The 24,224-nt window shown below is 40.8% G+C and overlaps 1 protein-coding gene across 1 annotated transcript in view; it reads right to left on the bottom strand.

The window, feature by feature from the left end:
* cdh24b (cadherin 24, type 2b) overlaps positions 1-24,224 on the bottom strand; it is a 158,447-nt gene that overhangs the window by 60,821 nt on the left and 73,402 nt on the right. The window contains exons 3-5 of the mRNA XM_085438015.1: positions 23,229-23,523; positions 7,098-7,217; positions 2,030-2,197 (exon numbers count right to left, since the gene is read on the bottom strand). Coding sequence (XP_085294141.1) covers positions 2,030-2,197; positions 7,098-7,217; positions 23,229-23,523 — 583 coding nt within the window. The remainder of the gene's footprint in view (positions 1-2,029; positions 2,198-7,097; positions 7,218-23,228; positions 23,524-24,224) is intronic.

Here is a 24,224-nt window from a genome sequence, read left to right as displayed (position 1 = left end):
TCTATCTATCTATCTATCTATCTATCTATCTATCTATCTATCTATCTATCTATCTATCTATCTATCTATCTATCTATCTATCTATCTATCTATCTATCTATCTATCTATCTATCTATCTATCTATCTATCTATCTATCTATCTATCTATCTATCTATTGCTAAGAAAATGGGAAATATGGATCAACCGAAGGCCAAGATGCATCTCTCAGTTCTTGTTTCAGGTCTTTGCTGAATTTTTTAATACCTCTTAAGGACATGACTGTCACATACAGTTGATCTGTTTTAGATCGATTCTTTTGTCCTCCACTTGAGCAGTTCCTTCTGATTTTTTTATTTACATAATGCACACTATGCTGAGATACGCCAAGTATTCAGCTAATAGTTCTTGTTACCAAAATACTGCTTTATATTTGTCAAACTATGATAGATTCTTGGTACATTTTTATAGATGCAACTGAAGAAACTGTTACACATTAAATGCTTTTATTAGAGGCTAAGAGTAACAGAGTGCCTAAAGATCCATCATCTATCCTACAGATACAATATAAAATGGGTTCTTTGCCAAGTTGTCTTTGATGTATAGACAGAAAACTGGCTCACTACTTGAGTGATGTTTCTTTTTTCAGGCTTTGATGATTCATATCTCAGCATTATAAGTGATAGCACATATTATTAAATAAATACATAAACCTTCTAAAAATGGTCAGTATAAGGACTGGACTGAAAATGAGTGGAAATCAGCAAATATCCAAAGAAAAACTTTGAAAGACCCTCAGAAAGCTGAAGGGCTACTGATCAAGACCATTTTAAAAAATTGTAAGAAAGTCAAAGTCCTTGGAAGTAAACTATGCATAGTACTGTATGGTTCCTACCAGCTCCTCTACAGCAGTCATACAAAAGTGATTTCCCAACTCCTGTCCTCGTCACTTTAATTGGAAGAAGGTCAGCAATTAAACTGGAGGAGACGGAGCTGCTTAGAGGAGAAATGGCAGAAAGGACGACCTTAAGTAAAATACGAGGAGAACCCTGGCGACCAAGGCCACATGATTCTCTTGATCATTCACAGGAGGCCTAACTAGCTTGTCCTTTTGAGGGTATGAAAGAACACACCTACCATTCTTTTGGTGACATACCAAAGAAGAGAATTAATTAATCCCAGCCTGTCTTATTCACATCAGTCTAGTACATGAAGAAGAAGATCTGCCTCCTATTTGGAAGAATGATTAACATTATAATCGCCAACAGGACAATATCTAATAACCCGTCTTGATTACATCATCTTCACCATTATGCCAACCGCTAATTTGGTCTATATTTTGTTTAATCCACAAGAGTAAATTTTAATTTGATTTCATTTATCAAAAACATATTTCATAGACTGCAAGTGCGAAAGACCTATCACATCTATGATTTTTACTAAAACGATGTCATGATTGCAAACAGTGTAATTCAATTAACCATATTCAAAGTTATTAGGAAGCCAATTAGGGTTTCCTACATTGACGTGCTGTCAGATATAATCTGACAGTGTAGCTGCTGTTGGAAATAGCAGCCGATCTATCATAGCAGAGGCAAGCTAAATCCATGGCTGAATGTTTGATGAGGTACTTTGCAGCCCTGCAGGAATCTCCTCTGCCTGACTGCTGCTGTGAAAATCCTGACAGGACCTGCAGGTCAGAAAGGTCCAACAACTCTTCTGCCTTCTGGTGCAAAACAAACATGGTGTTTATGCTGTTATGCAGCTCAGTGTTTGTTTTCTCTTCATCCCTTCCCTATATCGGAAGCTAGAAACTTTACACAGGCATAACAAAATGGTTAAAAGTACACACAGTTATTTTACACTGGCTGATGGCTCCACTGTTCTTGCACGGCGTGTGCTCTCGTGAGCAGTGGGCAGTATGTACAGTTAGCGTGCATGTATGTGGGATGTGATGCACTCTCTGCAGCAGTAATTTTCCCCAGACTGCTGCCTCTCTATTCCTGTTCTATATTTTATTTGGTAGCGGTATAAGCTGCTGAGTTACTCACTCTGTGTGAAGCGTGGTGGGTTGTCATTAACATCGGTAAGCCTGACGGTTACAGTGGTGGTCCCAGATAATCCTCCTAGGTGCCCCCCCATGTCTTTAGCCTGAAGCACCACCAGGTACTGGTCCTGGGTCTCCCTGTCCATATCGGGTACAGCTGTTCGTAGAATACCTGGAGAAAACACACACATAGGGTAGCATCACAAGGACCATGAACCTTGGTTTCTACCACTTGGCAACAAATGATCACAATACATCTGCGTGAGACTGAAACTCTTTTGTGATCAATATTTATAACTTTATGATTGACTGAACTTTCTGGCTTTAAAAATATACTTTCTGGCCTGCGCTCTGTTTTGGAAGAAAATCTCTCTGCACAGCAGGACCTCATCCTGCTCTCTTCACATCTATAACTTCCTTACAATCTTCTTACTCTCAGATAAAATATTGCAGTCACACCTTTGGTATGTGGATCTATCTGTTACACATTTGAAGGTACCACTTTCTAATTAGGCACAGCTTTCCGAGTTTACAGTTAATTTGACTGTTTGCAGTAAAATCCACATGCTGTGATCAGTCTTTAAGAATTGCATTAATGTAATAAGTCTTTATTGACGACTGAGTCAGAACCGCCAATAGATCTGACAAGAACTAAATGTCCTATAAAGTGGTAAATTAATAAACAGACACCGTAACCTTTTATTAATGACTTATTAACATTTATAACAACAGATCTGACTTCCCGTTATGAACTGAGAAAGTCATGACCCTTTATTAAAGACTTCATCAGCACCGCAGTTACACATGTGAGGAAGTCATTAATGAAAGGTCATTCTTGATTTCCAGTATGCCATTTAGCCTTCAGGTATAAATGTTAACAAGTTGTTATATAACACAGTTTGGTCCTGATGGTCTGCAACCCTTATTTATAAATCTAAGTACTGGTTATTCCATTAGAGTCACATAAAAACTAATTAGCAGTGTTGCCAGTTTTGAAAAGTACACATTCCCGCAAACTTAAACAATGTACATGCAAAATGAAACAAATGTATCACAAAAAGGTCACAAGCCAGCAGGAAAATACCACTCAGTTGATTTTATTGCAAAAGAATGTCCACTTGTTAACAGGTCATACATAACACCCAAAAATAAAACAACCCATTTTTTATGTGAAAGGGCAAGAATGTCAGCTCTGGCTTTCTATAAAATGCTTGGTCACAGTGATGTATTCCTCAGGCTCAGATTTGTGAGATTTATCCATGATGACGTCGCCCTGTGAGCACAACACAGTCCTGTTGCACGAGCACTGAAAAAAATGTCAAGTGTGTGCCGCCTGAGGAATGCACTGCCTGTATATTCCTTCACAGCAGTCAAGATGAAATAAAATGGGTTGGGAATTGTCAAATGTTGCTCACTTGTAGCAGAGAATGACAAAATCAACACTCACTTTCTTCCTTTACAGCCGCTAATCATTTGTAGTTTTATGTAGTTAGCTATAAAAAATAGTATTACAGTAAATGGACCGCTTGAATCCCCCATGCAAATATTAATGCAGGCAAACTACCATCAGGCCTCTGCAAAATATAGGTAACGTGCTAGATTAATTACTAATTTCTGAATTATTCATGCACCCTCTGTAAATCAGGTGGGCTAACCCGTGCAAGTTTATTTTGTATATTTTGCAGATAAATACAGTCATGTGAAAACAATGTTTTCATAGGACTCTATGCAGTCCTGTGAAAAACATCATCAGAGCTTCCATAGAAATTAAGAGGGTAAGTAACAGCTTGGTGCTGCTAATCAAATGAACATTGGTAACTAATCATTGGCACCTCTGTAACTGTTTTGGCAGTTTGCTGGTCTGGAGCATTGAGCTTAATGCAATGCTACAATCTTCCCAGGAGTGTCTGCTGGACAGATGAGATCAAAGCAGAGCCTTTTGGCCAAGACACACAGGACTGCACTTGGAGCAAACCAAGCATTGCATATCAACACAAACACTTGTTAAGCATGGTGGTGGAGGGTTGATGATTTGGGCTTGTTTTCCAACCACAGGACCTGGGCACCTTTTGGTCATTGAGTTAACCATGAACTACTCTTTATATCAAAGTATTCTGGAGCCAAATGTTGTCCAAAACTGGGTCATGCAATCAGGCAATGATCCCAAGCGAAGCAGTAAATCTAAAACAGAATAGCATTAAGGTGTTGCAATGAGCCGGTCAAAGTTTGGATCTTAATCTGACTGAAATGTTGCAGTGGGACTTTAAGCTGTGCATAAACAAATAATGCTGCAAAGAGGAGTGGGCCAAAATGTCTCCACAATGATCTGTGAGACAGATAAAATCATCCAGCTGCTGCTTAAGGTAGTTTTACAAACTATTGAATCACAAGCCGTATTTAATTTCTCACAGGACTGCACAGAGCCCTATGAAAACATTCTTTTCACTTGACTGTATGTGTAACTATTCTCATAAATGATTAATTTAAAAGTCCTGACATCCACCAATCAAGTTACTTTTACAATGCACTGAAATCAATTGGGTAAGGTTCTGTTATGTGTGTAGAAGGTTTAGACACCAACAAGTGAGCTTTAAAACAAATAAGGTAAAAAAAACAAAACAATAAAAAAGTAGAGGAAAGCACAAAGAACAACCTGGGAACATGAGGAGAAGTGGAGGGCAAACAGATGGACGGACAACTGACCGAGGGAGAGAGAAAACTGTCAAGCGCACAAAAAAGTAAAAGATATCAAAGCAAAACAAACAAAAAAAAAAACTATGAAAGTACGAAAAACTAACACGGAGACAAACAGGAGGGCAGAGACAGAGGAGCATGGCCGACGCGGTGAAAGGAAAACATCAGGAAACACAAGAAATGATATCAAATTCATTCAAACTTTACACAAACAGCATGGCAGCACCTTCAACAAATAAACTTGCTTTAATTTTAGATGGTGGCATCTCTGTTGGTACGGTGGTTTACTCATCCTTCCCATGACAACAGAACTGTAATTTTACTGGTGTACTTAAACAACAGACCAGTTTATGGCGTATAAAATTCAGCTTACGACACAATAAACTGTAAAGTTACCACTTATAGCAGTTGTTTTATCATTTCCAAAGCAATCCTCAATTTGTTTCTGTGTTAAAAGCCCGTAATTTGAGTTTAATCGGAGTGTTTTTAAAGTTCTGCTTTGCCCTTTCACAGCCTATTGGACGATATCGACGTGCGCCGTCACCGAGCTGCTTTTCCTGACAATGTGGCAGTTTTTCTGACATTTTGGAGACACTCACTTTCCATTTGACAGCTACAATATATAACTTAATGTCCCGTTGAAGGCGCACAGAAACACACGTACATAAACAGATATGTGAAAAGGGGGCTCATCTGGAAAAGACAAATCACCACGCTGCAGCAGATAGACATGCTGACAGAGCATAAAATCACGTTCTGTGTCTCATGCTCTTTAGCGGCACACAAAGACGAATCATTTACTCGCGTTCGACATCGATCACCTCCCCCGTGCAAATGACCTCATTCTGCTACATGTGATTGGATGTTGCACATCAAATTCTGCCCGCTCTCGCCCAGCATCAACCAAAAAACACCGGCCTGGATGACTTGGCAGCTCAAGGTGAATCACATTCAGCCTGGGCTGCTTTTGAATGCTAACGAACGAACAGGCAGAAATATGTCGAGCTTTCTGAGCAGAATTCATAAACAAACAAAGTAAATGTATGAGCGAACGCGCTCGCCTCCGAGTGCACATTCTGAAAAAGACCCTCGGTGATGGAACCGACGAGAAATGGGGGGTGATTGAAAAGAGGGAGATAGGGAGTCGAGAAGAGGAGAGCGGACATGTTCGGAATGCTGAAGCTCTTCTGAAAGCACAGTGTCACGGCTAATACACACTGTGTGGAATTAGGCTTATATTTCAAAGAGTCCTGCAGCTCCCTTTGGTTATTTGAGAGGTCCTCACGTGCCGAGGCAATCAATTACCAGGCATTGACATTCAATGAGCAAAACACGAGTGCTGGCCACCTGTGACTGTGTGGGCAAAATAAACGCTCACATGGAGGCTCTCACTTCTACAGGCAGACAGAAAACAAAAATCTGAAAAAGTTAATAGATATGGAGTTTTACTGTGAAACTTAATGTCTCTTCAATGCGCGCTGCCTATCAAAACAGCACCTACAACATCAAGACAGTCAGTGCTCCATTTCTGACTAAACAGAGCTAAAAGTCCCCTCCAAGGTAGACTGCTAAAAAAGTAATCATCATAAAGTTAAATAAATAAATTAATAAATAAAGCGCCCTCCTCCGCCCTCAACCCCTAAACGCTCGACAATAAAACTTTTGGCCCTCAGGTGACGTGTGCGAGACTCCGACACGGTGACAACAGGCACGCCAGACGCCTTCTTGAAGCCCTTTTGTAATCTGCCCTGCATCAGAGATCATAAGCCTTCGCTGACGTGTGTCTTTAAACGTGTCTTTTTCGCTTTTGCTTCACCCAGAAATAATAATATTAGGCTGTTGTTCGGCACACGCAGCCTGGCGGCGTGAATACATTTCTGCCAGCTCATGCTGGAGCGAACCGCAGAGGGGGAAAGAGGTGGAGGTGGGGGGAGGGGGGGTGTGCTTGAAAGAGCAAGTGTGTATGTGTTTGATGGGGCACAAGTGGGAAAAGGGGAAGAGAGAAAGATGGATGACTAAGTGTGACAAGAGAATGGGAGTTGCACTGGGGGGGAAGTGTTGCTTTCAGTGTGTGTGTGTGTGAGAAAGTCAGAGACATGTTTCTGTACTCATGCATGCAGGTCCACGAGTTCCCCAGTGTTTCACTCCACCTGTGTCTCACACACACCTACACGAACACGTGTGCGTCTCCTTAGGCCGTCACACAGCACAGACATGTCGGGTACTGTGAAGACCGAGCTCAGCTGTTCGCTCCTGAACATCTTGCACGTATGTCGCTTTCCTGCTGCATGCGTGCGTGTTTGCCTTCTGAGATCTGCGCATCTTTTACATTCGTCCGCCCACGTGTGTTACACGCAAACGCACATAAGCACGCTCACCTGTCTGGGGATCGACAGAGAAGTACTGCTGGCCCTGCACCAGTGTGTACACGAGCTTGGCGCTGTTCCCATACGTCGGGTCATCAGCATCTGTCGCCGTCACCTGGATTATAGACGTGCCTGCGGGGAGGGCAGACGAGGAAGGAAGGACAAAAGGGAAATAAAGAAAAGGAGGAAAAAAAGAAGAAGAGAAAGGAAATAAGCAACAAAACAAGCCAGAGCTGGAGCTAAGTAGACAGACTACAGCGGTACTTTAAGAGCATAAGAAAGCATTATATCAAGACAACCTCCACTCTTCTCTCCCACTCCTTCTTTTTCAATCTCTCTCCGTCAGCAGCGTGACAAATAGTTTATCCTTCCCCCCCACCCACCCACCCACACACACACACACACACACACACACACACACACACACTCTCTCTCCTTCATCTCTCTTGTCGCTCACCTTCCTCCCCCCCCCCAATTCCCTCTGTCTCACTTCATTTCTCTTCATCTCTGTCTCCAATTCCCGTTTGCTTCCTCTCTCAATCGGACTGTCTGTCCCTTCAACAGGCCTCTCTCCCTCTCTCACCCTCTCCTAAATCTTCTTTCTACGGCTGTTGCTGAGTCAATTTGCCAGGAAATTTTTTGTGGGGTATATTTTCAACAAAAAATGAAACTATATGAATATATGAAGCGTAAACACTTTTCATATATCATGTATTTGTATGGTGCATGTCTGTATTTATACAGAAGTGTATGGGGAATGACTTCTTCCAACGGTACTCAGAGGCAGATGAGATGGAGGAGGAAGACGTGGATTTGAGGGAGCAGCTTCTATTCTATATTTGATCAAAGCCTTGAGAGAATCACTATGGAAGAAAAAAAAACAAAAGCCAACCACCACCACCAACAGCAACAACAACAAACGTGCAGTTTAAAGTACGCGTGTGCTTGCGTAGGGAGAGCAGAAAGGGGGCATGAGATCAACCGGTTACTGATCCATTGTGGGTAGTTAAGAATCAGAGCGGTTATTGACAGAAAGCAGATGTAAAGCATGTAAGCGCTACACCTCAGAGAGCCAAAGACTGATGGGAGAGAGGTTTTGTTTGTTTCAAAGAAGACTTGGGGTCCGTTCTTCGTACCTCGCTTACTACATCCAAGATCAAATGACACATCCAAGATCAAATCATCGCGCTAACTTTGAGCTCGCTATTCCGGTTCTCCGAACACACCTGTTGTTGACGATTAGTATAGCTGGATGAAGTAATGTGAGATAACTGGGTGGCTTAACAGGGGCTACGCATCGATAGTAGAAACATTGATCGGCAACCCTTTGATTGGTCGGCGAAAATGTCGAAGGAGCGCGCTCTGTATTTTTTGGCAGCAGAGCAAGAACTCTTGATTGAGGGATTTCAGGAGTTTCAGAGTTTAATTAAAACCCAAGGGAACACTGCAAAGGCTGCAAAAGCAAGGAGAGAGGGCTGGCAGAAAGTTGCTGACAAATTAAACTCGTAAGTAATTTAATAATAATAATAATAATGGATTGGATTTATATAGCGCTTTTCAAGGCCCCCAAAGCGCTTTACAATACCACTATTCAGTCACTCTCACATTCATACACTGGTGGAGGCAGCTACGGTTGTAGCCACAGCTGCCCTGCGGCAGACTGACAGAAGCGAGGCTGCCATATCGCGCCATCGGCCCCTCTGGCCAACACCAGTAGGCGGTAGGGTAAATTTATTGTATTACACTATATTATATTATATTATATTATATTATATTATATTACATTATATCCTCTTTCACATTAGAGCCACGACAGGACCCACTAGAACATGGGAACAAGTAAAAGTGAAATATAATATTCTACAGAATGGTAATATTTATCACTTATATTGCTTTTAGTCTCTTGGAAAGAGACCCTGAAATACTCTGTTTGTTTATAACAGCAACCAAGAAAAGGGCAGAGCAAACAAAGACAGGTGGAGGTCCTGCACCCCCTCGTCAACAAGTTGGTTAAGTAAATAATACCCTCACGGGAAAATCGATATCTCTCTATGAGCACACTGTCGCGCTGAGCTAAAGGATCCTGTCTGTCCCGCAATATACGCTGAATTCTGAAAACTCTCCTTATCAATCTTGCACCTTCCGCAATGGGCTGCTCGCGTATACGGACAGGACATGGCTGCGACAGACTTCCCAAATCCACCTTCGCTTTTATAGCCGTGGTCTCTCATCTTGATTACACGAAGTAATTTACTATTACTACTCTAAAATATTAATTACATCTGAAATAATCAAATACATGAAATAGAATGATTAATAGTACATTTCCCTTTTTTTAGGAAATGACCTGTATGTATCTGTATGGAATCAATAAAAGGATCAAATACTGCATTAACTTTAGTTACATTGATAATATTTATTTATGGAAAAACAGTGGTAAAATATCGCTGTTGCTTTCGTATAAGTGAAGCGGACATACCTGAGTGGCCGCGATCTAATCCTGTTTACATAAAGTAAGCCTGCTCCCGAGCAGGTTTACGCTTACGGATCTGTTGCTATGACAGCAAGTCCCGGATGAGCTTTGGAGAACCGAACGATCCAAGATCACGCAAAATCGTCAACAATCAAATCCAGCTAACTTACTTAGCGAGGTACGAAGAACGGACCCTTGGTGTGGATTCAGTTCGTCATGCAGTCGCACATGTAAAAACAAAAGATCATTTTAGTTTGTTACAACTAGGATCTCATTTTATAGCTCTTTTCATCTATAGTAGAAAGCAACGAAGTACATGTACATTTGACATATTTTACTGATGCTTATGCTTTGTCATATTAGCAAAGCTCAAGCTTGGCTGGATGTGTCTTACTTTCTACTTGACTGAACTGGTTTCACAGCAAGAAAATAACATAACATGAGCTTTGAACATACTGCCACAGCATCTCGTGTTTATGGACTTTATAGTTTTGCTTTATTTTGAGTATTTTCTGGTGATTGTATTACTTACTTTCCTGGTTATAGTTCTGTTCATATTGCTGGTTTGTTCCATTTTCAGTTCCTGTTTCTTTAGAGTTTATTTTTCATCCTCTTGTGTCAGTAAATTCGTGTTTGTTTTTCAATTCAGTTATCATGTTTCACTTCCTTCTTTATTTTGATAGTTATTTGTTCTTTGTGCCTTCTTTGAGGTTTCCCCTAGTCTCATTTTCCCTGACTTTACGCACCTGTGTGTCCAACCTGGTGTTTAAGTCTGACATAATTAGCCATTTCTGGGTCCAAACTCCGCTTTAAAGTTAAACAAACACTGCGGCATCACCGAGAGTTAAAAACTGTCTAAATCCTTTCATCTTTAATAAAATGATCAGCGTTGCTGCTTTACCAGGTGTAACAATTAAGTTTAACATCCAGGCATCCATGAAAAGAGGATTTATGAAATTTAACAGAGTTAGAAGTTAGCAGGAAGTTAACTTGCTAGCTTCCATCTAAAGATGACACACCATGTTCTGACTGAGAGATTTCTGAAAAATTAAAACGTACAGCTCTGCTATCACTTCCAAAATAAATGAAGACAGAAAACTAAACAGCAGCGATGTTTGTAGTGCTACTGATGTTGGGCTAGCTGGTATATAACGATGTGCTACGTGGTGGCGGGCTACAGAGCTATGGTTAGCATAATATAAACACAGTGAACAATTGAGATAATTCATCCACAATATGAAGTTAGTCATTAATATACTGCTGCATGGGCTGGGCTGTAGTTACATTGTAAGGTTTTAAAAACAGAGCTTTAAATTGAACAGTGGTAATAAAAACCAAGAGAGCCCAACAGTGATCATTGCCTTTTTTTCATGGGATGTGTTCAGATTAAATAGAACAAGATACCGAGCATTATAATATGTTAAAATCACAGTAGCCTTAATAAATGCAGAGTAGTTTGGACCCGGAAGCAGGTTTCATACGTTATCACTTAAAGACCAGATTCCCATTATTTTCTTTCTTTAGGATTATTTCTACAGACTAGCATTAAAGGTTCGCTTGAGTTGTGCCCCCCACCCGCCAGAATTTGAGAACCACTGGGCTCAAGTGGAAGCTTCTGGAGGTAAATAAACAAACACGCTTTCAAAGGGCTTCAGACAAAGTTTCGAGTGCATTGATTCAAAAGATTCAAGACCGTTGTTGCCCTCCACAGAAGAGATCACAGCAAGAGCAAGGTATAGTGTGGGAGGTCAGTGATTATGCAAAGGTAGCCTGTAACCAGCTAAAGGTCTTTCTCACATTGGCTAATGTTCATATTCATGAGTTCAAGAGAGCACTGAAATCTGAATCTGTGCATAGCTTGGCTGCAGTGAGAAAGATTCTGCTCTCAAAAAGAGAAGCTGCTGCCTGTCTGTTGTTTTCCAAAGATCACGAGAACAAACCTGAAGGCTTTTGGAATAATGCAACAAATTTTGGTTTAAATAAGACACTTCATGTTTGGAGAAAGAAAGACACAATAATCCAGCATAAGAACCTTATCCCACCTGCAGTTACTGTCATCTGTATCAGTATGATGGTTTAGGTCTGTTTTTCTCCATTTGTGCCAGGTTAGCTTACCTTCAAAAGGGGAAGCAATGAATTCTGAATTCCACCAGCGATTTCTTAAAGAAAATGTCAGGACATTTCCCTGCGAACTGAATTTCAAGAGAAAGTGAGTCATGCAGTAAGACAATGACCCACAGCCAAAGATTAGTGAAAGAAGAATAAAGCCAATGGTTTGGAACGACCAAGTCAAAGTCCTGACCTTAATCCTATAGAAATGTTTTGGAATGAGCTGAAGGAAGCAGGAAACCCGCCAACATCAAACGCTGACGCTTTTGTTAGAGGAGACGAAATCTCCTCTAAGTACTGATCGATAGTTACCAGAAACATTTAGTGGCGACTACAATTTCTACACAAGGGGTTCACACAAAGATGCTTTTACTTATCACAAATATATCTTATTGTATCATTTTTAGCAAAAAACTAAAAGACAACTGGTTCGTCTCAATGCATTTTTAAATTTTAAAGGGGTTTGAAGTGAAGCCACACATTACAACCACAATAATAACATAAACTGCTCAGAAAATGAAACAAACAAAGGGAACAGCTTTTATCAGCATCAAGTCATTTAAACTTGTGGGATATTGATCTGGTCAGTTAAGTATCAGAGGGGGGTTGTTAACAAGTTTCATCTGCTTTCGTGTTAATGACATTAACAACAAGTGCACTAGAGGGGCAACAATGAGACAAGCCCCAAAACAGGAATGTTTGTACAGGTAGAGGACACTGACATTTTCCCTCCTGATATTTTTGGGCTGTTTTTCACTAGTTTTGCATTTGGCTAGAGTCAGTGTCACTACTGGTAGCATGAGGTGATACCTGGACCCTACAGAGGTTGCACAGGTAGTCCGACTTCTCCAGGATAGCACATGAATACGTGCCATAGCCAACAGGTTTGCTATGTCTCCCGCACAGTCTCAAAAACATGGAGGAGATTACAGGACCGGTATCTGCTCCTTTGTGCAGGGAGGAACAGGATGAGCGCTGCCTGAGCTACAAAATGACCTCCAGCAGGACACTGGTGTGAATGTCTCTGATCAAACAATCAGGAACAGACTTCATGAGGGTGGCCTGAGGGCCTGACATCCTGACTGCTTCTAACATATCGTTTTTGTACTCTCTAGCTTGCCACATCATTATTTTCACTTTGATTTTCTGTGTTTCTGTGAATTCAGCCCTCTGTATGTTGATTTCATTTCCAGTCATCAGTATCCAGCACGACTGTCTTTTCTCACTGAAATCTGATGTGTTTCCAAAGTGTTCCTTTGATTTTTTTTTGACCAGTGCACAAAAATACCAAAAACATCATTTACAGGAACACATTTTATGCTGAATGAGTAGTTTTCTCTGACAAATAGATGTCATTAGATTTTATTTGCAAGCAAACAATCAATAATGTCACTCACAAACCTTCACCAAGTCAGTCGAATGGATTAACGTTTGGTAGAAGCTGCTGGCGATGTTTACAAGAGACGCTTCCGCTAAATACATTTGACAGTTCTGATGTGTTTGTCTAATCAGCTGGACCACTTTTTCCTCTTTCTCCATCTCATCTGGACAAGTATAATTTTACAGTAAACAGAAATGACTGTGAAGCCGGCAAAAATAACAACCGAGATTAAAGAAACTGGAGTTATACCCGAGAGTTGGCGCGCATTCTAGCAAATGCTTGATTTTTGAGTGTGTTATTTATGTGCTCTACTGTCTTACAATGCAATGCCCAAAGGAAATGAAGTGGCTGCTCAGAGCGGCAAAACATTAAACAAACTGCGCGGAAGTCTGATCTTGGAAATAAGAAAAAAAATGAATTAAATGAAAACCCAACTGTATTTATTTATTTATCCATCTCAGAGTACGGCTCACCCTGCTGTGGCATTTCAAACTCTGTGGGTTGTGATTGACGCCTGCTGGCGGGTGCAGTGCAACTACATGGTAAATATATTTATATATCTATGGTTTACCTACATCTGCTTTTAGTTTTAGTAAAAAGCCTGTAGTGTGTGTATTTTATTTGAGGGACTGAGACACAGTAAAAGAGCAGAACAGGAGAGGAATATTTTTCTGGACCCATGTTTTCAGATGTTTGGCCATTAATTTAATCCATTCTCAGTTTTGATTTCTCTCTCCACTTCTCCCATCTTCCTGCGAGCTTGAACGTAAATTATTACAGCGCTATGTGCACTTTATGTTTCAGTTCAAAGCACTCTACTATTGCAGCTTCGCTCCCAGACTACAAAGTATCTGCGTCTGAATGTCTTTATGTTTTTGGCTTTCTTTTTTCATATAGATATTGCAGATAAATGCAGAAGCACATAAGGAGCTAAGTAGATCAAAATGTTTCTTTTGACAGCAGTAAAATAAAAAATAAAAAACTAATCAAACTCAGGGATCAAACAATATACTTCTGAGGTTGATGCAACAAGTGCTAGGCGGAGGCGAAGCTATTGGCATGCACCCTTCCAACCGTGCTCCATGTATACAGCCACACTCCACAAGGATCCAATATTCACAGTGCTGTGCATCCAGCTAAAAGGAGCAGACCTACAGTAGTGTAAGACATCTGTCCTCTGGGGCAACAGGAACAAGACTCATTCCCCCAGCTATATATGTCTAAGAATATTGTTTTTTAAAATATTTATACTGAAGGTTAAACTTTAAATGTGAGTCATTCTCTTGCAATGCTGATACACATCTGACAAGATGTGTGTAACCAGTCGAGTGAATCCGACACAAAACGGGAACACGTTTCGAGCAGCGGATCAGGCTCGGTTCCAGCACACCTTGCATCAGCGTCTCGTTGCAATAGATGAGACATCCTCCATCCTCTCCTCCTCCCTCCCAATCTCACCCTTAAATGCGTGATGTAACGAGTGTTTGATAGGATCCTCGCCGCTGCATTCCTCAGTCACGCGTGCTGCAAAGCGCCTCGGTAAATATTGAATCGTCAAGTAAATATTGAATCTGTGATTGACTGAACAACTCAATCTGAAGACGGAGCTGCTGTGCGGAGCAGACGCTCATAAGGTGGCTGATAGGATTACTAAATAGTCCTCGTCTGCCTCATCCCCACATCCCTGGGCTTTGCCCCGGCAGGATGCTGGCGGGGTCATTATTCTAATCTGAATTAAACAATTCAGCGCAAGAGGGACCTTGATGTTTTGGAAAACCCTCTAAGAGGCAGATGGTGAGGACATCAGGCCAAATTTGCAGAACTTTTCTAAACAAACCAGTTTAGGGGTGAATTATTTCAAATAATACCCACTTTTCTGGCAAATTCTAAAGTTTTCCTGAAAGTAATTCTGCTCACTTTAAGAGGGAAGAGTGCCCCTTAAAGTAGAATTCATTTTCAAGGGTCTGAGCAGAGTTTAAATGGAGATTAGAGTACTTTTTGTACATACAAACTATTTCCTACAAGCCCTCTGCAGTCATGCTTTGAATTACAATCTTAGACACTTATTGTCACTCTGAGATCTCACTGCAATATGAGCGCAAAAATCCCCGACCGCCCCTCCTAATCTCTGCCCTCTCCTCGTATTTCATTCCTATTCCACGCATCCCAATCACCTTACATCTTTTTCGGCGGTCACAGAAATGTTATCGGGTCGCCGTGGCTGTGACATGAACTCTATCACCATGTTTCAAGTGAAAATGAAATAATTTTTTGGAATGAGGCAGATCAGGTTAGAACGTATTTTCATTTTCTGGATTTCCAGTTTCATTTAAATGTCGGTTTCGGGGCTTTAAAAAAAACCCTCCTCTCTATCCTCATGAATTCAGATGAAGTGTGCTGTTTTTTTTCCTGAGATAAACAGTGTCCCTCACATGGATGAAAAAGAAACAAAAACAGGAATTTCAAAATTGTGCTTTTAGATTGCGCAGCTGGTCCCCGCCGGCCGAGGTATTCGCGATTGATTTCTAATGGATTTAAAGGTGTTTGCCACGGAAACCTACTTTTTATTGCCTTTCCACGAATGGCTGCATGTATTCATTTTTGGGAGAAATCCATCCATCCTTTATGTCACAGCAAAAGCATTTCACAACACTTTGCTTCACAAACTGGGGCTCAATTTTCCCAAAAACCTCGTGCGAGTGCAATCACAGGGTACGAGCCCGGGTGGGTGTGACCAAGTAATTCTTGCCATTTTGATTCACAGTGCAGTGTGGGGAAAGAGGCTGGAGCAGTATGCATACATAATTAAGAGGCGGAATAGATTATTCACAGTTGGAGTCGAGACATGGTTTCAGTTATGGACAGTCACATCAGCTCATCATCCCGTTTTAAAGTGGATGTCAGTTTCCAAATGAGCTGAGAGGAAAGTTCAGGCTGGTAGAAAACTGAGTCCCAAAGCAGCAGCGCAGAATACGCGACTCGAGTATGAATAGACGGCCTCCCTAATAGGCAGATTATCCTCCTTTTTTTAATGTTGCTCCCTAAAATGTGTTTCTATTTGTACATTTGCTCGAGCGATTAAATGCTCTGTATTCAGTTACATACGGCATATTTGGTCCACATTTATATGCACACAATCAAGACCCAGCTGCATATGCTAAAACAAAAACAAGTCTGTTTAAGTCATTTACATGATTGCATAAGCTGGAGCTCCCATAATAATAATAACAGCTGTATGATCTTTCTAATAGCCCACACGGTTTGACCTTTGCATAATTATATGCTGCACATCTTTTAAATCAGCAAAGACGAAACATATGTAGTGTCTCAGTCCTGCCGCTGTGTGATGGCCACAGGTATTTAATCAACAAAAGGGAAAGGCCTCATACATCCTGCAAGCAGCTCTGGTGACAGTGTCATTAAAAATCAGCTATTAATCTAACTTATTACAGATTCTGCAAGCTTCCCATTTAAAATGAGTTCGTATTTGCATCTGACTTTTTAGATTTTGAAGAGGTTTGTGTGACTCTGTGTGTGTGTGTGTGTGTGTGTGTGTGTGTGTGTGTGTGTGTGTGTGTGTGTGTGTGTGTGTGTGTGCGTGCATATCTACTGGCTGCAGCCATGAAAATTTCTGTGTCTGGTGTGAGCAGGCAGAAACAGAGATGCAATTTCATGCCAAAAAGAGTAATAAAATTGAACAGCATCAGTTGACCTGTTCACTCCTGATAGAAAAAACTGGGAGCGAACGTGAGCACTTAACAGAAAAGTTTCACAAAAATCAAATCGAGTACTTTAAAACCACGACTTCGTGTTTTATATATTCTAGTTCCACTTCATGCATTATTGAAAACTCCGTTAAAGAAAGGTAAAGCCTCTATGTCCCATATGCTTTAATGGGATTTTAGCAGGACAAACGCCCTTCATCGCCTGGCCCTCGAGAAACTAGATCTAGGTGTTAGAATCTGAGAAGGGCACCAGTGAGTCCCCGGATCTTTGTATCCGGCTACATGAATACAAAGCTCTGCTGGAACAGCACAGAGAATATTCTCCTCCCAGCGGTCAATCAGGAGAGCAGATTTATAACACGAGTACATGTTTGTGCTGCTGTTTTAACAGTGCTTTTTGACTTTGAAGAGGTATAAAGCAATGATAGACACCCCATTAACATGTCATATGCATCACTGAGTTGAACATTCATTAGAAACAGAACAGGTTGTTTTTACTTAATTATTTTTCAGTCTTTTAAGTGTGATAATTTGTCATTTGCTTGAGGCTTAATTCGCTGCCAGTTCTGAATAGAATATCAGTTCGAGTGCACAAAAAGAAACTGTCAGGACTAATATTTAAATCATCTGACTATTCAAACCTTCATACCAAACCTCCAGTCCTCTGACGTTTAAAGAGCATGCAGGACCCAAGCTTTGACCACAAGACTGGACTTGTTTTCTGATGACTTTCACTTTGCCTTGAGATGTGCAGCTTGGTCTGTTGCTGATTATTATTTTCAGTCGCCAATTCCGATTTGTCTAACTTTCTTTACTCTGCAATTGCCCCTCCCTCCAAAATGCTGGCAGTAAGACGTCTGCGCTGCAGTGTTGAATCGCTTTGATTTCTTTCAACAAATTGTGACTGAAACTGAGTCGTGTTGGAGCTGGAGCTAATATTGAACAACAGCTACTTTTATTGAAATTACTGCAATCCAAAAAAAAAGAGAGAAGCTGTTGGAATCGGCTGTCTGTACGTGGCTTAGCACAGCTATGAAAATGGGGAAATGGGAGATGGATAGTTGGATACAATGACAACTTACCACTTTTTGTTTCAGAAAGGCAATGTGCAAATCAATAACCAGTCACAGTGGCTGTCATCTGCATCAAAATGCAGCCTGTTTAGATTTCTGTGCATGGCTGTCTTGTAGGCTAATTTGATGGGGACAGAATTGGATATCTCAATATCTCTTCATATTTCTGGTGATATCTATGTGTTGCTGATTTTAGGCACAAACACTACTTGGTTTGAGTTAACCGTGAAAATTTATTGGTTAGGGTTAGAAATAAACCCACCATGGTTTGACTTTCATGATGGTACCAGGGTCCAGAGTTCCCCTAAATCTAGAGGTGATGACACCAGGACAGATTTGATGTGCATTTATTCAAACAGCTTCTAGAGGTTGCTTAACTTTAAAATACAAGGGTAGGTCATTACAAGAGCTTGCGCAAACAACTAATGGAGTCGCTTCTTTGGGAAAGGGCAGTCTCTCTGAATTTTACTGTATGCAAACCAGCCTGAATGTGTGTCCCTTTAATTTCACAGAAGAAACTTCACCCTGTGCATAACTTAACCTTGAAGACAAGCCGGGGTGCTCTTAATGAAAATGTGCTTGGTGCTTTATTCTTAGCAATCTTTACAACTGTGATAATTTACCTTGAAACCCAGCACATGAAATGTAATTTCTAGCACTTGACATGAGTGTTAATGTATCTATTTATGCAGCACTGGTGCATTCACAAACATAGCTTCAATATCTCTCTATGCTCAGTGTAGTTATATATTATTTGGGCTTTTGATTCAAATCTGGTTCAAGCAGAATTAACCGGCAGCACCCAAAGACGCCATAAATGTTCAGTGCTCGTGATCAAAAATCCCCCCGACGTGAAACAGGTTTGGCAGAAATCTCATCGTGTGGGACTCAGTGACTCGAGGGCATTTTTAAGGACCTTTTCTGTTTTGAATTTGAATCTGATCACGGAAATAAATGTTTTTATGCACATTTATTAAGAAGTAGTCCAATAATTGTGGCCTGGCAAGAAGAGCAGGTCCATTTTTGCGAGAGACAAAAAAAACACACTCTGATAAAACATTATGCAAATGTGGACCAGTGACATCAGCATGCAGATTTCTGCTTTCTTCTTGTGGACACAGTCAGGTGATATGCAGTGCGTATTAAAAAAAACAACAGCTTTCCAGATTCTTTTTAGAAGCTTTACTAAGCTGCATTTAATGTAAAGGCATTAAATGCAGGATTCAGACTGTGTCCTCAGTTGTAAATAAATCCTGATTCAAAGTGAACAGCATCCCTGCAGGCACTAATGTTGTGGCCGCTGAACTGTATAAAGACTGTATGGCTGCAGCTGTCAAAATCCTCAAAAAGACTCCTCTGGCTACATTAATATGCTTATTATATTTCAATTATTAGCTCATGCTCACAAGGAAGTGATTTTCATAATTGGTGTTTATAATACATTGGATCTAACAGAGGTTTTAAATTTCGGTCTTTAGTGTTCAATTTAAAGACAATAACTGATAAAATCTCACTTTTTCATTGCATAATTGGCATATCTTTGCAGGGCCATACACACCACAAATTCTAGGCTGTTGACTAAAATTCCTTCCGACGATTCAGCCCCGGGAGATACAACTAATAAAACATACTGTCTAGCTTTGGTCAAGTGGGCCATCCATCATTTAAGAGCCTGACAGCAGTCACTGGCTGCTACAATATTCTGATTAAACAGTAAACCAATAAAATGCTTCAGCCTCTGTTTGTATACAGAATGTAAGTTCAATAGCCCGATCTATCAAGTTTTATCTTATTCCTGCTCTTGATATTATTTATGATTTCATATTTGCTATTATTACTCCATCAGTCTGGAGAAAGGACATGAAAGACGAGAAAAAGGAATATGTGTGACGCGATGAAGTTTCCAGATACAATTTAAACCTGTGGAAATCAATATATGTTACCTCATGTTTGCAACGAGGTTCGCCTGTTAAACTAACAACTGCATAGGGTCCGTGCTGTCTTGTAGATAGTCAGCGGATTGCAGGCGGCTACTGAGCAAACCAAAGACATCAGAGAGTTGAGGTAATGAAATTAGAGGGCAGTTTTGAGCAGCTTTCCTTGTCTGTGAACACAAAAACTATGAGGAGCTGGTGAATAAGAGCAACAACAAGTAGCTACTAGGGGTGCAACGATACTCGTATCGATATTGAACAGTGCTTTCGGTTCGGTACGCATATGTATCGAACAATACAAAATTTTTAATTTATTTTATCAACTTTCCTTCTGACGATGCTGTCTGTGTTGAGCGCTCAGTGGATCTGCGCTCGACAGTGCAGCCTAGGCGGAGTAGTCGAACACAGATTCACTGAGCGCAGGGGGGCAAGCTAGCGAGACAGAAGTTAAGCTCTCCTTGCAACATGGCAAATTGAACCTCGCCCACCCTAATTCAGATGTGGCGTTTGGAACTATTTTGGTTTTCATGTGACGTATGACCCTGAAGGTAAGCACGTCATGGACAAAAGTAAAACGGTATGTCGGTTGTGCCACGCAATGCTCAATTACATTGGTGGGAACTAGTATGTTAGCGCAGTTAGCTCGTTAACGTGTTGGCCGTCCAGCCCCACGCACAGGGCGATCCGCGGTAGCTCGTTAACGGAGATTTGCCGTGTTGTGGCGTTAACGTCATTTCAGATTAACGCTGAACGTGGGAACACAACGAATATGACTGCACATTTACTCCGACATCATCCTAGTGCAAAGACAAGTGGAAGCACACAAAAACAACAAGCACGCATGCTACAAACTTTACCCGAGTCATTTAGACAGCCGTTAGCACATGATTCTCCTTATGGGGACCTGATATGTTTAATATGCTGCTGAGAATATAGCCCAGAAGAAGCGAATAGTATAGCTTTTATTTTGGAAAGAGCCATTTCTCTGTAATAAACTCTCTTTTCCAAAGATGAGTGATTTCTCGATCAGATAGATTTTTTTTTTTATTACTTTGTTATTTCAGCAACATTAAATTTAAAAACTGTACTTTTGAGTTAAAATATATATTTATAATTTTAATAAATGACAAATTAAAAAGGCATGAACATTTTTTTTGTATCGAAAAACTATCGAACCGAACCGTGAATTTTGTGTATCGTTGCACCCCTAGTAGCTACATGTGGCAACAGTACTTTTAGACCGAGCACAGCTGGTGACAACAACATTATCATGAAAAGTATTGTGAGTTACAAAGTTTTGTATTAGTTTTACTAGTTAATTAATGTTAATTAATTGGGGCGACCGTGGCTTAGGGGGCTGGGAAGCGCATCTGTAACCGGAAGGTCGCCGGTTTGATTCCCGGGGTCTCTGTCCTGGTCGTTGTGTCCTTGGGCAAGACACTTGCCCAAGGACACAACGACCGCCTACTGGTGTTGGTCAGAGAGGCCAATATGGCGCAATATGGCAGCCTCGCTTCTGTCAGTCTGCCCCAGGGAAGCTGTGGCTACAACTGTAGCTTGCCTCCAGCAGTGTGTGAATGTGAGAGTGAATGAATAGTGGCATTGTAAAGCACTTTGAGTGCCTTATAGCGCTATATAAATCCAATCCATTATTATTAATTGGTTCATATATTTTGTTACATGCTTTTGGACCAGAGCAACTTTTCCAAAGTTCTAGATTCTTCTCCTTGTTTGTGCGCTGGCACGCCCGATCTGATATCCCCGTGTTAGTGTTTTTAATAATGAAGTTGTCTGAGCATTCACCTAGCATTACCCAAGAAGTTAGCTAATGCTTTTAAAAAGGATCACTAGCAAACAAACATGAGTTACCTAAATTTGGCTACTGTAACAGCAGACCTTTAACTTGATAAAAATAGTTATTATATTGTATAAATTAATAATAGAAAGAAAAGCGCTTGAAATGCTTACAGTTTGTTCCAGAAGAGTTTGCATAAAGGTATTTCTTTCCCCCACACTGCAAAGCTATGACAATGCAACAATATGATTGGTCAGTTGCAATGGACCAACACTATTATGCTACTGCAGGAACAAGACAGACACGGGATATCAGATACACCGTGTCTTTACTACAGGATCCTTGTTGAAAGATCAAAGTTAATAGAACGTGCTTTCTGGGGTACGTTTTAGCTTGAGTGACAGTATTGTGACTTTAAAAAGTCTGTGTAAACAATAGCAGAGGAACTATAGAAAGACGTTAGTGGCATAAATTATAGACTGCTTCAAAAATGAAACAAAACAGTGGTAAATGAGCCGACAGCAGAGTTGTCAAAAAAATGTATAGCAAAAAAAAATAAAAAATGAAAGATTATGTACTCATTTGCTACAGTACTTTTAGCAGTTATCTGATAGCCACATTAAATGTCTATTGTTATCTTTGAGGTGCTATAGCTAATAATAAGATGGTGATATTAATGTTGTTATCATTGCTACTGTGTGTAACATTAACAGACGGCGTTAATTCATCAGGATAACACAACTATTTGTGTCTTAAAAGCATTATCTTGATAAAAGTCTACCAGCAGCTACACAGAAGCTGTGGCAGCTTACCCTACCAACTCTATTTCATGGGCCATGTCAGCAGTAGCACACCGTTACTTGAGACGACCTAAAAATATTCTTTTGTTTGCTTGTTGCACAGTTGTCTCTATAGTTGTCTATTATAGGTTTTTTACTCAATGGCAGATCTGCAACGCAATTCTAATTTGTTAAAGCTAGCTGCTAGCTTTTCCCCTAAACTTGCTACCTGGTCATACGGACACCATAAATGAAAGATAATATAAAAAAGCCAAAAGAGGATTGCATTAACATTAAAGTACCACATATTGGGTCTGAATTGGTGTGGTTTATTGGAAGCTATCCTTGGTCACAGAACAGCATTTGCTGCTAATGAGGGCACAAAGGATTAGTTAGTCTGACTTTTAGCTATCATTACCACCACCAGGAGCTGTAGTCTGCCAGAAAAAGCCTCTCTGGATGCTTTGTGTCTCCTTGCATACTTAATATAAAAACAATAATATCTGGTAATGTTACATTTTATAACTTAAAAGACCACAAAATGGGTTTTCTCAACTACACATCTCCCTTATAACTGCATTATTATTGCAAAACCCACTTCACACAATATGACACACACTGCTTTGATTAAGGTGTTTCGAACTGACTGCCAACTGGCATCATCTTACTGTTCCTATTGGCTTTGTGAAATAGAAAAAAAGCCATTAAAGGTAAGTAACCCCCTTGGGTAGTTACCCTCAATGAGTCACTAAAACTGTTTGGTCAAAGGCACCTGTTCATTTATTTATCTCATATCATTCACTGTGAAGCACAGCACACTGTTTAATCCTTACCCCCAAACTAACTCTAAACTAACCCTCCACCCGCCCAGTACCTATATTTGCCATCTCAGGTACGGTGGCGCTGTAGGGGCCTTCATCAAAGACAGGCGGGTTGTCGTTGATGTCCTGCACCCGAATTATGAACTGTGACGAGGGCTCCAGAGCACGGTCGGTCTGCCTGTCGGTGGCCGTGGCGATGAGACGATACTCGTCCTTCTCCTCACGGTCCAGCGGCTTGGTGACATGGATGTTACCCGTTTTCTCGTCTATCACGAAGACCGAGCCTGCCCCTTCGCCTCGCAGGACATACTTTGTGCGTCCATCATTCCTGTCCATGTCAGTGTGGAGCTGAGTGAGGACGGACAGAAATGGGAAAAAAGAAAGACAGGGAAAAATGGAAGCAAAGAGGAAGGAAACGGGTGGAAGTGGTAAGGAAACAGTGGGGAAGAAAGACAAGAGTAAACACCAGTTAAAAATTAAGTTTGTTTTTTTGAGCCAGTCAGTGAAGACAAAAAACAAGCAGATTATCTTCTGCATGCCTCTAGGATATAATGAATTTGAAAAGAAGCAGACAAAAGAAATAGGCACAATACCCCCCTCTCTCACACAGACACACTTTCCTGCCATTGTGCTGTGTCTCATCTTTCTATTCCTGCAGTATGAGCAGTTATGAACCTGGATCTCCTTAATCTTAAAGCTATCCAGAACACATGCTCAAGTACTCACGCTTAAAGCCCCCATTCAGTTCCCAGCAGCTGTGGAAGAGGAGAGTTTACTAGTCTGTGCACATGCAACGCCTTGGCTATTTAATGAAAGCACCAAATCAAAGGAATAATAAACAGTAGGCCTATCAATTATTCTGTAACTAATAGGTGTGTATAAGTGAGGGTGGAGTTTGTGTGGCAATGGGACACGCAGTATCGATCGCAGCCCTGTTTTGAGGTTTATTGGATCAGCGCCTAGCGGGATGGCAGAGCAGCAGAGCGACCGGCGTCCTCTCATGCAGGGAGAGGTAATATCAGGGAAGGCTCCACGCTGTCCTCCGCGAC

The sequence above is a fragment of the Copadichromis virginalis genome, linkage group LG18 (genome assembly GCF_057382275.1).
Source record: "Copadichromis virginalis isolate Kocher_CV1m ecotype Utaka linkage group LG18, C_Virginalis_male_GT1.1, whole genome shotgun sequence".
Lineage (NCBI taxonomy): Eukaryota > Metazoa > Chordata > Actinopteri > Cichliformes > Cichlidae > Copadichromis > Copadichromis virginalis.
Note: the sequence above shows the minus strand (reverse complement) of the source record. Positions and strands in the feature narration are given on the sequence as shown.